This window comes from Hibiscus syriacus, unplaced genomic scaffold (genome assembly GCF_006381635.1).
Source record: "Hibiscus syriacus cultivar Baekdansim isolate YM2019G1 unplaced genomic scaffold, ASM638163v2 tig00112637_pilon, whole genome shotgun sequence".
Lineage (NCBI taxonomy): Eukaryota > Viridiplantae > Streptophyta > Magnoliopsida > Malvales > Malvaceae > Hibiscus > Hibiscus syriacus.
Window position 1 is genome coordinate 59,246 of NW_024063374.1, and position 16,651 is coordinate 75,896.

Sequence of the window (16,651 nt, forward strand, 5' to 3'; positions counted from 1 at the left end):
TGGTCTCATAAAATGTTTCTTGCGACAAAATCTTCTCTATTATAACAACTCTTCTCTCTTCCCTGACAGTTACAGTTTTATAAGTAGTCAAATACTTCATAGATCAAAGATTGTTATATGCTTGTGGAGACCTATAGTGATCACGGTAACAATCACTCTACTTCAAATAATTATTCGACTTCACTTTTACCCAGTAGTGCAACAGCAACTGTCAATCATACAATTTTCAAAGCACAACAATAATAAAACCAAGAAAACACAACTGGTCATAATACCCAACCCTAGTTCTACTTCAAATGAAAACGAACGAACAAAGAAACACCATAAGCTGTTAACAAATAAATTAAAGAGCCCAGAGACAACTTTGCATATTAACGCAGACGAGTTAACTAAAAGCTACATGCAGTTACGTTATACACCGTACGAAGCATCATTACGAAAAGCTACAGCCTAACATATTTTTCGACCTCTCCCCTTGAAAAAATAAGGGATGATCGAACACCAGAGTACACAAATCGAAACCCAGACCGATAAGATCAAACTACCACTTCTAATCCAGCCTCAATATCCTCCTCAAGTCACTTGTGGCGTCGTTATTCTTTACAGAAACCTCAGTCGTCTTCGTGAAGAACACCGGCATCGGAACGGAACTCGGTGGCGGCGATGCTATGAAGGCAGACCCAGAATAAAACGAGACTGGAACGAACTTATCGTTGCCGCTCTTGCTGTTTGACTCGGTCAGTCGGATCTGGGTCGGGATAGACCCAGGATCTGGACCCAAGCGATTAGTTGAACCCAGATCTACATCAATGTTTTCCTTTTCGAACCCGACGGACTTTTGAGGGGATGGTTTTTCCAAATATTCGCCGCGTTTGAGGATCTTGACTTGACCCATCACGAGATTTCTGGCCGGGGATTTGGAGCAGGCAGACGGAGTAGGGGGAGGGGAGGTCATCGGAAACTGATTCTTTCGGTTTTGCGGTACCCGATTCGAACGGTTCGGTTTAGGGTAGAGATTTTTGTGGTGTTTCATGGGATTCGGTAGCTTTAAACAATCATCTGGTTTTAAAACTGCAACACACATGGCTGAAAAACAGGAAAATTATATACTACGAACAAATAAAGAGACTTAAAAGAGCTTTGAAACGGAGATTGGGGGAGATTTTTCAGACGAAATTCAAAATGAAGAACAACATGTATTTATTATTTAGGGAGAGAGGGAAAAGAGAAGGATAAAGCGGTGAGGAAATGGAAGATGATTTGGGCAAGGAGGAGGGGGGAGTTTATAGGGGAAGCAAAATTAAATTAAAATTAATTGCCCTTCATAAAGTCACTCTCTCATCATGCCAGTGTTTGCAACTTGTCTCCCTTTTCTTTCTTATTTTATGCATAAACTATTAGAAAGCGAAATGAATATTTAAAAATAAAATAAATTACATTATTAGTCATTTAATTATGAAAATTAATATAACTTTAATAATTATTTTTTATTTTTTTAATTTAAAAATAAAAATAAAAATGATTAAATACTATGTGATCAACTGTATGATTTATGTATATATTATTAGTGATGATAAAAAATGGCTAAACTCACGATATAATACTTTCAAAATAAATAATTCATAAGATAATGCACTCCCAATATTATTTGCTGAAATAGGTGAAATCCACAGTGTGCCGTAGGTCGCCATGCCTTCCGGCGATCTACTACGTCGCCATGGCTTCCCGGCGAGCTGCACAGAGATAATGGACGTCTGCATGTGCCATGCACGTCTCCAACACCCAACACAGGTCGTCATGCACTCCCCAACACCCCAACACAGGTCGCCATGCCTACAAGGTCGCCATGCACTCCCAGCGACCTTGTAGGTCGCCAAGCAGTCCTGACGACCAAGCTTGGTTGTTTCCATGCTGATCCTCGTCATATTGCTTGCATGCTTGGTTGTTTTCATCCACGTGGTCACCATGAAAGGCTCGGGCCAGCTCGAACCGAGTCGGGCTTACTTGGAATATCGTCTTGAAGATTTTTCGGGTTGGCTTCAACGAAGAGTTCGGAGTTCTTACAAATGGGGTGAATTCAGTAATGACCATAGGTCGCCATGCAATCCAGGCGACCTTGTAGGCCGCCATGCCTTTCAGGCGACCTTTGTGGGGTTTTACACGAGCCACGAGCAGCTGTAATAGCCAACTGAGATTCCTTCACGTGCTCCCCTCCTGCTCCCGCTGCATGCCTGCAGCGTGAAATCACCTGCTTCATGCAACAACTATTGATGCATGCATGTGAACCATTTGAGCCGTGAATTATTGGTGTAATTATTGAACCATTGCAGCGTGAAATCAGCTGCTATCATAGCTGCAATTGCACAATTATTGGTGAAATAATTGAGGCAGCCGGTGACACCTAAATTATATATGGGGTGTGTATTATCGTGAGAACATAAAAGAAAGAAAGGGAGAAGAGATTGCAGCAGAAGAAAGGGAGAAGAAATTGCAGCAGAGAAAGAAAGAAAGTGAGAAAGGAAAGGAAGAAGAAGAAATGGAGATAAGGCTCTTGTGAGGATTTTTTTTTTATTTAAATTAGTTTATTATTATAAATGTTTAGTTTGTTAGTTTAGGGTTTATGGTAAAACAAAAATCAGTTAATTAGTTTGTTAGTTTAGGGTCATATGATTGTTAGTTTAAGTTATATTATACATAAATAAAAAATTATTTAATTTATTAGTTGTTTAATCGTTAGTTATATAAAAAATTATTTAATTAGTTTGTGGTAGTTAAATAGTTAAGTTATATTTGTTTGTTGAATTTATATTATATAAAAAAATTAGTTAGTAAGTTTATTAGTAGTATATTATAATGAAAAAAATAGTTTATTAGTTTTAGTTATATAAAAGAATATTTTATTAGTTGTTTAAGGGTTTAGCGTTTACGTTTAACTTATATTTTAAAAAGTTTAGTTTGTTAGTTTATTATATTATAAGTTATTATATTAAAGTTTAATGTTGTAAATTAGTTAGTTAGTTTATATTATATTATATTAAATGGTTTTTTAAATATTGTTGTTTAATTTTTTTTACAGATTCATTCCAATGGCTGACCAAATTACACTGTTGAGGCTTGACAATGAACATATTTCAAGTCATTTGGGAATAACGGTGAATAAAATATTTGTTTAATGAATTATAATTAATAAATATTTGAATATTATTTTATGATTGTGATAAATTTTTTGAAATATTTAATTGCAGGAGGACGAGCAGCGAGTCCTTCGTCTACATAAAGTGCCCAAGCCACACAGATTGATAGAAGAAAACTTGCAGGAGGCTGGATTTTGGTATGTAACATTTGTGCGAGATTACAAGTTGGTCCCATTGTTTGATCAGTGCCTTGATTGAGCGTTGGAGACCAGAAACGCACACATTTTATTTGCCGTGTGGCGAATGTACGATAACTCTGGAGGATGTGACATTGCAACTCGGGGTCCAAACAAATGGGATGCCAGTGGTAATGTCACATGAGTTTAATAATGTGGCACAACTTTGTAGCTTGTTTCTTGGGAAAACGTCCGTACCACCAGAGTGTAAAGGGTGGCGTGTGAGGTTATCATGGTTGAAGAATAAATTTCAGCTTCAACCAAATAGTACGGAGCACGAAATTATATATGCAACGCGAGCATATATATTACAGTTGATTGGGGGTATTTTAATGCCGGATAAATCCGATAATTATGTTCACACTCAGTATCTTCTTTTTTTAATAAATTTTGAGAATAGTAGGCAATATAGCTGGGGATCGACGATATTGGCGTTCTTGTATCGTGAGATGTGCAAGGCGTCATTAGTCGTGAATGATAATAATACAACAGAAATCGGTGGATGTCTGTTGCTGCTATAGTCATGGGCTTGGCATAGACTTCCGTTTCTGACACCGATTAGTCGGACTGCGGTTGACTTTCCACTTGCCGGAAGGTAATATGAATTCTCTAATTTAATATAAAATATTAATTATAAAATAAAAATGACCATATTTTTGTTTTGATTGATATACAGATGGAGGCATAAAATTGAAGGCACGGGTTTGTGCACAACAACATTAAAGAGTTCAGGCTGAAGATCGACATTAAGGTAAAAAAGGAGGTATGTATAATCTGTTATTTTTAATTATTATTTAAATTAACTATATTATTTGATTTAAATAAATTTTATTGTTTTTGTAATTTTACAGTTTAATTGGAGACCACACATGAATGAAGAAATACTTGCGTTAATACCGTACGATATTTTAGATGGGTTTCAATATTGGTGTGCTGTTACACCATTGATCAATTTTGCTTTTGTTGAGATCTAATTTGAGGATAGAGTGTTGAGGCAATTCCACTTCTACCAACCTATTCTGCGGAGTCCATGGGATCATGACCTCCTCCAAATCTTAGATGGTCGTCGTCAGGTGAATTGGGTTGAGACGCATGACCAGCTGCACAGATTTGATGGTCGTCGTAAAGAAAATGATAATTGGGTTGAGAAGCATGCAACCTACATTAATGCTTGGAACAATAGGGCTTCATTCATGCCAACTCTTGACGACATTCAAGACAACGACTTTAATTTTGAGACTTCGACTTACCTTGCTTATTTTTTGGATAATGGAAAGCCATTCTTGACAACAATTGTAGAGAGGCGACAAATTTTGAGGTTTAAGAAAAGATTTGGTAAAGCTGAATACTCTCTACCAAGTAAGAGTGGGAGTTCATCTCAACAACCTGAAGCGGAAATGACCGATGTGGATAATAGCGCACCACAACCGTTCGGCGATGCATATATACCAGAGTTTGTGCAGCCTGATGCATCCATCTACTCTCCCATGTTTTCGTCGACGTATGACTTTGAACACATGTCAGTTCAAATGCCCCCAATGAATGAGGAGGATGGGTACCATACTCCTGAGCAACCGCAACGGCCACAACGCATCAGACGTCCGCCCCAACATTATCATTCAACAACACCCCGACATCGGCAACAATTGTAAACTAGTTTGTTATTTGTTACAAATTTAATATTGAAATTAGACTAGGTTTTTCAAACCTTAACAAATTCGACATATTTATAATGATTTTTAGTATCAAATCATTATTATAATTTCATTACTAGTTATGTAACGAAAATATGGTTATTTGAACCAAACATTGTTCATTGTTCAAGTCGTAAATCATTACTATCAAATCATTACTAATCATTAATATCAAATCATTAAATATTAATAATAAATTATTATTACTAATCATTAATATCAAATCATTAAATATTAATAATAAATTTTTATTACTAATCATTACTATCAAATCATTAAAAATTAATAATAATTTTATTATTACTAATCATTACTATCAAATCATTAAATATTAATAATAATTTCATTATTACTAATCATTACTAAATCATTATTATAATTTCATTACTAGTTATGTAACTAAAATATGGTTAATTGAACTAAACATTGTTCATTGTTCAAGTCGTAAATCATTACTATCAAATCATTACTAAATCATTAATATCAAATCATTAAATATTAATAATAAATTATTATTACTAATCATTACTATTACTATCAATCATTAAAAATTAATAATAATTTTATTATTACTAATCATTACTAAATCATTAATATCAAATCATTAAATATTAATAATAATTTCATTATTACTAATGATTACTAAATCATTACTATCAAATCATTAAATATTAATAATAATTTCATTATTACTAATCATTACTAAATCATTAATATCAAATCATTAAATATTAATAATAATTTTATTATTATTAATCATTACTAAATCATTATTATAATTTCATTACTAGTTATGTAACGAAAATATGGTTAATTGAACCAAACATTGTTCATTGTTCAAGTCGTAAAGCATTACTATCAAATCATTACTAAATCATTAATATCAAATCATTAAATATTAATAATAAATTATTATTACTAATCATTACTAATTATTACTATCAAATCATTAAAAATTAATAATAAATTTCATTATTACTAATCATTACTAAATCATTAATATCAAATCATTAAATATTAATAATATTTTCATTATTACTAATCATTACTAAATCATTACTATCAAATCATTAAATATTAATAATAATTTCATTATTACTAATCATTACTAAATCTTAGAAATACATAGAAATACATATATCATTACTAATGATGAGGCCTATATCTTGGTAAATTAGGACAATTGTTTTTTGAATGGCCTTCACCCCTACATAATCCGCATCTCTTTGCTTGACCTCTCTCTCTCTAGCATGGAAATCCATACTGGTATAAATACGAGTGGACTCAGGTCGACCCTTTGGACTTCTGCGAAGCATTGGATTTGGCAACCATTCGTCATGATCTTTTCTGGGCCAATATGATTCATTCGGGATCTGTTTGAACGCATAGCTATAGACATTTAATATCCTACGTAGGTGAAAGCATTCATCAACATAAGTGTATGCGCTTACACTAGCATACATACATGCAGCGACTGCATGAGCACATGGATATTTTCATGCCTGAAAACGACCACAATCACACAATTTCTGTCGTAAATCAACTCTAAATATTTGGTCTTCTCCTCCGACGTTACGGCGTATGCACGACACGACAAAAGTATGACCAACTCGTTCAAAATTATGAACAACCATTGATGTTGCCAATCGCTCATTTGTATCCATTGATTCCACCACTGTAGGAGCCCAAGTATTACCTCTATTTATGAGACTCTCTATTTCTTTGCCTTTGTCCGACCAAACTTTAGCCAATCTAAAATGCGTCTCTTTCACCACACTCGTAATTGGGAGATGACGTGTACCTTTTAGTACCGAATTAATGGCCTCAGCAAGGTTTGTGGTCATATGTAACATCCCTTATACCGGGTTAGTGATCAAATTGTGAGATTTTAATTTCAGTGACCAAATTAGATAAATTGAAAGTTCATGAACTGGATTAAAATATTTGGAGAAGGATAATTTAGCATATAAAGAAAAGTTAAGAGTGCAAACTAGTCTTTTATCAAGTAAATGAATTTAATATTATTTAGGGTTATCTTATAACCCACGTGGATGGCATTTGGGAGAAAAATTAGAGTTCTAGACATTTCTCTCATCTTCTTCTTCTTCTCCCCCGTGAAGCCAAGCTAAAGGTGAGTTTTCTTGTGAATCAAATTCTTGATGAATTTAAGGTTGCTTATTGATCCTTAGATAATAACTAAGCTTAAGGAAAGCTTAGATTATCTTAAAACCATAAGATGAGGAGTATAGGAAGAATTAAAGAAAGGAAGTAGAAAAGTGAAATCTTGAAGTAGAGTTCATAATAAGAATTGAAAGTGGGATTTGACTTGTCATAAAGCTAACTAAGAAGTATGAGGTGTTAGAATTCAAATTAGAACATTTGGAATTTGGGTTAGATTCTTAAATTCTACATGGAGAATTAGATTTCTAAGTTTTAGAAGTATTTAATGGATAATAATTAGTTTAAGTAAGAGTATGCAAGTTAGGGATATTAAAAAATGGGAAATATAAAGTGTCAAGTAGAGTAAGAAGAGATTTTCGTGCTTAAATGACATTTCTGGGCAATGTGCATCGATGCACATTCATTATGCACCGATGCATCAATGATAAATCCCATAAATTTGTTGAAGGTGCATCGATGCATATGAAGTGCATCGATGCATTAATTTAAATACAAATATCGAATGTCGTCAGTGCATCGATACATAAGGAGTGCATCGATGCATTTCTAATAAAATGAACATGAATGCCCTCAGTGCATCGATGCATCAGGAGTGCATCGATGCATGCCTCCATTAAAGATGAAAATGCTTTTCTTTTAGCCTAAGAAATGATAGTTTAGAATATACTAATTAGTATACTGATAAGTATCAATGAATTATTATGTAGATTCAGAGCCTAAACGAGTTCCGGAATCATTGACAAGTAAGATCGATAAAAAGGGAAGATAAGAGATTGGAATGGACTAGTGAGGCCAGGTGAGTGCATACAAGTTAGTTTATGATGTTTAATGGAAATAAGACTTGCGACGAGTCTATTTCCTATATTATAATGCATTAATTTATGATCATATGCATATGTTTGATTTGGGTATATGTGATATATATTACAATATGTGTTAAATGATTGTGTGAATACATGTATTGTGATAAGTATATGAATTAATATGAATGGTCTATATGATTGCATGGGAATATGAAATAGGTTATATGATAAGTGGCCATACATGTTAATAGTATAAGTGATCAATTATAATAATTTATATAATAGATTTATATGACTACATGAGAAAGGTGATGAGTTAAATAAGATTAGACTAGAGAGTAATATGAGAATAATATATTAGTGAAGGGAATTGAGTATAAATGATGATACCAAACCATAAGATAAGTATTTACTTATAGGATAATATGATATTATATGAATATAATATATAACTTTATGAGGAAGAATTGGGTGTTATATGATTTAGGTATGAAAATGATCTATGCGTAAGTATATTACGTGATTATGTGATTATGTGTGAAATAGAGTAAACTAGGTAAGTATAAGATATGTAAATATATGGCTATGGAACAAAGTATGTAATAATACAATGTTATTTGATTTATGATTTTGGTATGTGCATGGATACATGAAATAGATATAGGTTATTATATATGTTACATGATTATATGCATGTGTGATATATGCTATGAGACATGCCCAATGTGAAATGAAATAAGCCAAGTGACTATATGAAATATGTGAGATATGAATATAAAATCATATGAGAAGTGAAAAGAATTACATGAAAATAGACTAAGTGATTACATGTATATGTGAAAGAAGCTATGAGCTTATATGAACATGTGATATGATATGGAATACATGATTACACATACATATGGTATGTGACAGAAGAGAAATGACAAGTAATGTGAACTGTTAAATGACAATGCACATGTTATGTGTCATGAGAGCTAGGGGTATAGTTGGCATGCCAAGAGTCGAGGGTCTATGTGGTCCTTCGGGACATATATGTATTCTTTGGAACATGTGTGAAGTCTGGTGAGACACATACTTGATCCCTAGCATATGTATATGATTCTTAAGGAATGATATGTGGTCCTTCGGGACATTGTGGTCCTTCGGGACATATATGTATTCTTTGGAACATGTGGGAAGTCTGGTGAGACACATACTTGATCCCTAGCATATGTATATAATTCTTAAGGAATGATATGTGGTCCTTCGGGACATTGTGGTCCTTTGGGACATATATGTATTCTTTGGAACATGTGTGAAGTCTGGTGAGACGCATACTTGATCCCTAGTATATGTATATGATTCTTAAGGAATGATATGTGGTCCTTATGGACATTATTATATGGCACTACGGTGCAATTCTACGCGGCACTACGGTGCAATTCTATGTGGCACTTCGGTGCATTTATGAGCTGTGGTGACAGCATTAGTGCACAACCTCCATAAACTCACATATCTATAGTTCTCACATATGTACATGGGCTAATCCAGAGATATGAACAAATATATGTTAGTGGTATGATAAATGTTATGGAAATGATATGATGTTGTGTGTGTATAGTGTTTGATTGAAAAGGTTAAGCATAAAAGTATGTGATTACATGATAAACTGTTAATGATGAGTTATGTGTATGTATGTATTTACTGTAATTAATCTGATATGATTTTATATGATACGAAGAAAGCATGTAATTTGGTATAACATGATAGAACAGAACATGCATGTATTGGTATATGTTATAAAGTGCATTATAAGTTTTTATGCCTCACTAAGTCTTCGACTTAGCGTGTGATTGTTTCACACGTAGGTTTCGAGAAGAGTAAAGAGTAATGCGGAGCAAGACAGGTCAGTTCTCCTTACCAAATGTCAGATCAGAAAATATATGTACTGGTTATAGAGTGTAGTTGGCATGTAGTCTAAAGATATAAATTGTATGAACTCTGATATATTTTGTAAACGTTTTGAATGAGTTAACTGTTATCAAAGTTTTTTAAATTACTCACTATTTTATACGAATAAATGTTTGAAAAGTCAATGTGACACTTCGGACTCGTATCCGGGTCAGATACGGGTTGGGGTGTTACATCATATGTCCGTATCTCCGACCTTCATCGTATGCTTGCGACCATTTGTCCCGCGGTATTTTTGAAGCCCACTTCCAAACATGCTGATCATCGTAAAATACCTTCAAATTCTCCAATCTCTTATCAAAATTTGGTCGACGTAGTTCGTATCCTGTTTCATAATATATTGTGTTAAACCGCAATTAAAAAAACCATGTAAAAAATGCACAAATATTGAAAATAAAACTTACCCATGCTGACTATCTCGCTACGAATGTGTGCGTTATGAAACTGGTCGATACTATTCTTACCAATATGACGGATACAAAATGTCGGATATGCATACGGAGGTATCCAACGACTTCCTGGTCGTTCAATTGCCGCCAAAATACCCGTTCCTCTATCGGATATCAAGAAAACTCCATCTTCACGAACGACATATTGACGTAGATTGGTCAGAAAGAAATCCCAAGCCTCTGTTGTCTCTCCCTCAACAATGGCAAATGCAATTGGGAAGATATTTCGCTCACCATCTTGAGCAACTGCCATCAAAAGTACATGCCTATATTGACCATACAACCACATACCATCTACTTGGATTATACGTTTGCAAAATGGAAATCCTTCAATACATGCCTTGAATGCCCAAAATAGTCTATGAAATATTTTCTTTCCTGGCAGAAGTTGACCTTCTTCGTCATATGCAGGCATGGTTTGAGACTTCACCATGTTTCCTGGGATAAATCGCTTCATTGCTTGTAGCAAATGTGGTAGCTCATTGTACGATGTATCACAATCTCCATACGTCAGCTTCATTGCCTTCATCTTCGCATTCCACACCTTGCCATATTTTACTTGATATCCAAATTGGCTTTGAATAGATGCAGCTAACACTGAACAAGATATCCTTGGATCCTTTTCAACCATCGCCTTCACGTATTCACATATTACATCGGAGTCCAATAGTCGGTGGTCTTGTTCGATGGAGTTTCGCAAACATGTGTGCGAACCATTATATCTCGTGATGACCCAAACATCGTGCCTTTGATTTTTCGACACTCTGATCTTCCACTTGCACTCTGGGCCATATTTCACACACTTCGCGTATAGGGTTTTCTAGTTGGACTCTACAATATGGACATCAACATGGCATTTGATGCAGTACTCTTTAATCGCCAGGGTAGCTTCATTTTTTCCTCTGAATTGCACCCCAACTGAAAATTCACCAGAATTATCGAATGATTCAGTCATTTGGTATGGTGGTAAATGTGGCATGTCTGGGAATTCAGGTGCCCTCATCGCATCATAGTCTATCTCGTACATGTGAGGAGTAGCTTCATACGGTGCCGGAACTTCATCAATTGTACCTCCACCAAAAATATTTTCGTCGCCGCCCAAAACGGGTTCTTCGGTTTCTTCATCTTCGCTTGAATCATCATGAATTTCTCCCCATCGATTTTCAGCGTCAATATCAACAACCAATTCCGGTATGTTTCTCGTCTCATACTCTGCTGCTGCAGATGTCCCCCGACTTCATTTACACTTTCCAATAGTGCCATAAAACTGTTCGGGAACCTGTATATCGGCTCCTCAAACTAACTATATAAAGCCATTTCAGATGGATTTTGAGCCATACCTCTTGATGACCCAGTAACATCACATATGTTACGTACATCAACAAATAACTCAATAACTGCTATATTGGTTGACTCATGTAATCCAACCATGGTTCCAATATCATCATCTTCTTCAAGTGGAACTGCAGCATATCTGACTGGGTTGGGGCATATCATAAACCTATACCTCAAACCATCAACTACAGCTCAAATTTTTCTTTCTATCTTATTCTTCATTTCTATAAATATGATGTCTTTTTTGAACATCATATTTATTGGTTTTTCAGACTGAAAAACTACTCCGACCTCATTTTCCATAATTTGTCTATTATAATGGACAATCGTGAAAAAATTACTCATTTTCTTTACAAATAAAAAAATAAATTAATTTAGATTAAAAAATTAGATAAGATAATTTCATAAATCATTAAATATAATATAATATACTATTATATAATGATCAAATAAAATTTGTTATTTAATTTGATTGATTGATTACTAATATTACTAATAATGATTTAATAATTATTATTAATCTAATGATTTGATATTTAATGATTTAATAATAATAAGATTTAGTCATGATTACTAATAATTATTTATTATAAATATTTAATGATTTATATTTGATACTAATCATTTAGTAATTATTACTAATAATAATGATTAGTTTGATAATATTTTTTATTTTTTAAAAATATCAAACAAATTTGTTAGGCAGAACTGTCGAGATAATGTTCTCGAAAGAATTATTTCGTGAGATAATGCGTTGACCGAATTATTTCATTCAATTAATTTTTACTCCTTACTAATTTACACATATAATATAAATTAAACAAAATATTTTTAAAACAACACTAAATATTTTTAAACAAAATATTTTTTTAAACAAAAATTATATCGCACAAATTATCTAATATAAACTTACTAACTAACTAATTTACACATACACAACAACTAAAAATGGACAACAAAAAATAATAAATTACCCGCGTATTTGTGCCTTCTTCCTTTCCTTTCTTGTTCAAGTCTTCGAATCAATCTGTACGTAGACAAATGTTGTGGAATAATGCCATGTATATGCAAACAAAATATTTCTTTAAACAACAATAAATTAAACAAATTAATTTTATATAATCTAATATATATATATAACTTAAACTAGTAAACTATTTATTTATTATAATATAACTTAGTTAAAATAACAAACTAACAAACTAATTAAGCACTAATTAATTTTTTTATAATATAACTTCAACAAACAACATAATATACGTTTAAAGATACTAACAAATTAATTAATTTTTTTATATTTAATATTTTAAACTAAGAAACTAATTAACTAATTTTTTTATATAAGATAATATATAACTTAAACTAACAAACTAATATAATATAACTTAAACTAACAAACTAATTAACTAAATTTTAGTTTTACCCTAAACCCTAAGCTAACAAACTAATAATTTCATATAATAAACTAAATTAAACAATAAAAAATTACCTCAAAAAAGAATGTTTGAGCCTTTATCTTCTCTTCTTCTTCTTCATTTTCTTTCTCTCGATAAAGTTTCTATATGTGCTGCTTCTGCTTTTACCCTAAACCCTAAACCCCCATATCCTCTATATAAAGAAAATGAGCGTTGGAGAGCGTCATTAAATTTGACTGTTGAAGCAAATAATATTGAGCATTGAATCATGTAACTATTGAGCGTTGAAAGGCTGCAATTCAACAGCAATATTTGCTGTATTTAGCAGCTAAATTAACGCTTATGGATGCAGGAATCTCCCAGCTATGGATGCAACGCATGCATGAGGGAACAGAGGGTTAAAGATTGGCTACAATCTCCCAGCTATGGATGCAGGAATCTCCCAGCTATAGATGCAACGCATGCACGAGGGAGCATGGTTAAGTTTAGTCACAAGCGAGCAGGGTTAAGTTTGGTCGCCAGCTTGGTCGCCGGGACTGCTTGGCGACCTAGGTCGCTGGGAGTGCATGGCGACCTGTAGGTCGCTGGGTGTGGCGACCTGTGGGGTGTTGGGGACGTGCATGGCGACCTGTGTTGGGTGTTGGGGATGTGCATGGCATATGCAGACGTCCATTATCTCTGTGCAGCTCGCCGGGAAGCCATGGCGACGTAGTAGGTGGCCCGGAAGGCATGGTGACCTACGGCCACAATATGGATTTCACCCTATTTCAGCAAATAATATGGGGAGTGCATTATCTCGTGAATTATTTATTTTGAAAGCATTATATCGTGAGTTTAACCGATAAAAAATACTCTTGAGCATTTAATTTCGAGTATATAAATAATATAATAATTTACATATAATCTGTTTAGATAAAATTTAATTATTTATAAATGAATGGTTGAGAAGTAAATTTACTTTTAAAATTTTATAAAATCATTAAAATATTAATATCATATCAAATAGATTTTTTAGTAAAATATTAGTTTCAACATTAAAAATTAACTCTAATATTATGAAGAAATATATAAAAAATAAAATAGTAAACTTTGAAACATACTTGGAATTAGATTTGATTTTTGATATTTTAATGATTCAATAAAAATGTTTTAAAGTTGTACGAATGAAACAACTACAATAGTTAAGCGATTAATTATAATATCTTGAAATTACGGGTTCAAGCATCACACATACTAAGAGTAAAAACTTTGATTATTTAATGGTTAATATTTTTTAAATAAATACTAACTTATATTCATCAAAATATTTTAAAGTCCGAATATTAGTTTACTAACTTGGGAGCGTATTGCGAATAAACCCCTAAAATTTATACAATCATTGGCCTGTAGGCGGGTAGATTTTGTAATTACGAAGCAATTAGTAGGCATTTACTGAATAAGAAAGGACTGAGTGATATATGAGAAGACAGAGACAAAGGGACGGGTGGAACTAAAGCATACGTAAACGGGTGAAGCGTGGAATGGGAATGCATTAAGCCTTGGATCTTGGCTGAACCCATAATAGGGCATTTACTTGGAAGGAAGCTTTCAAACTATAGTTTATTAACTGCCAAATTATCGGTGGTAAGCCACCTTTTTGTCTCAATATAATATATACCACGCTCAAGCACTATTAAATCTATAAAGTAGTCACTATAGCAAAAGTGTTATGCAGCGGCGTTTTTAGGGATAACGCCATAAAATCTAAGGATGTAGCGGCGTTTACAATCGAAACGCTGGAAAATAAAACTTTAGCGGAGTTTTTTCAACAAACGCCGCAATAGGGTGTTAAGTTAGCGGCGTTTATAGCTCAAACGCCGGAATATAGTTGTTTATAGTGGCGTTTTCTAAAAAAACACCGCAATAGAGTAGTAATTTAGCGGCGTTTTTATATAAACGCCGCAATAGAGTTGTTTATAGTGGCGTTTGTGCTAAAAATGCCGCAAAGAGTAATAATTTAGCGGCGATTTTCCTACAAACGCCGCAATATGTTTGTCTGTAGTGGCGCTTTTATAAAAACGCCACAAAAACATGTACTACAGTGGCGTTTTTATAAAACGCCGCCAAAGGGTCAATATATGCTCCACCTTTTCTCATGCCCGATCCCTAAAATCATTTCTACGCTTCTTCCCTAAAAGGGATTTCTCTGGTACTACAACATCCCTCACCTATTTCCAGGGGACGTCATCTTCTGTCTGTCCCGATGACCAAATCAGCCCTCTCACCGGCGAACAGTTATCTCACGATTGCACGGTTTGATCCCTTTTCTCACTACTGAATTTTTTCATTTATTCTTTGTTGGTATTTTGAAAATGGGGAAAACCCAGAAAGCTAACATAATGGAGAAAAATAATAGCTTTCGAATAGGCAAAATAATAACTTTCGAATATCTATACATATTGTTTTACTGGTTTACTGCTTGGGAGCAGTGTTTTTATGCTTTTGTGGAGAAAAATAATAGCTTTCGAATAGGCAAAATAATAGTTTTTCAAAACGTGAACTAATGGTTGTGATACAAAGAGTAGGTGTTGCATTCAGTAAGAGAAATTCTCGTCGAAATGTCCACGTGGCGTCTTTGCTCTGACGATGAATCAAATTATCGTTGGGAGGCTATCAGTCTGAACTTGCCATCGAAACTCGGTGATGACCCAAAAGACCCTCCTATTGCAAAATACCCTTCCATGGCCGATCTCCTAATTGAAGGTAATAATTAATCGCTGAAAGTTTATGCCGCTATATTTTTATTTTGTACTCTAAAATTTCATAGATCGCACGCATGTAGGATGTTCAAAGCTTATTGAGAATGATGATGATAGAAGAGTGGATAAATACCCGGTGTTTAGAACCGAAATTGGTAACTCTGTGTCGTTGAAAGAATCTTCAATTGCAAAAGCAATATCTATCCTAAATGAAGACGACGTTTCCTCTACTGATACTCCAAGTAAAAGTTTCTATCTTCTATTTAATTTTTTTTAATGTTTGATTCAGTTCCAAAGCCGCCTCCAATCAAGTTTCATACTGTAGGTGTAAGTTCGTTATCTGTTTCAAGTGAAGCAGTGCAACACGCAATGAGTCTTCTTGGTGAACCGGATGTAGGGGATTTATTTGGTGAAATGGATGAAGAGTTTTTCCATATAGAGTTTACACAGAGGAAAAACTTAACGATGCGTCGTCAAACAAAGAAAACAACTTTCCTACGTCCTTTCCCCACGAATGAGCACAATTAAATTCTAGTTAACAATATGGTGAAGACTTTTTATGCAACACTTTAATGTTTCTAAATTTTATGTATAACTTATGTCTTATATTAAAATGTATGGTTGTTGCTAATTAGATACAACTACATGATAACTTCTGGCTTAATTAGAATGTATGATTGTTGTCAAGTTTTTTTAAAACGCCACTATGTAGT

At 33.7% G+C, this 16,651-nt stretch overlaps 1 protein-coding gene across 1 annotated transcript; it reads right to left on the reverse strand.

Moving 5' to 3' along the window:
- Positions 1-319: 319 nt before the first annotated feature.
- On the reverse strand, positions 320-1,187 carry LOC120182321. Its single transcript, XM_039187311.1, has one exon. The coding sequence runs from the start codon at positions 1,082-1,084 to the stop codon at positions 551-553; it is 534 nt and encodes a 177-aa protein (XP_039043242.1). The 5' UTR covers positions 1,085-1,187; the 3' UTR covers positions 320-550.
- Positions 1,188-16,651: the final 15,464 nt, after the last annotated feature.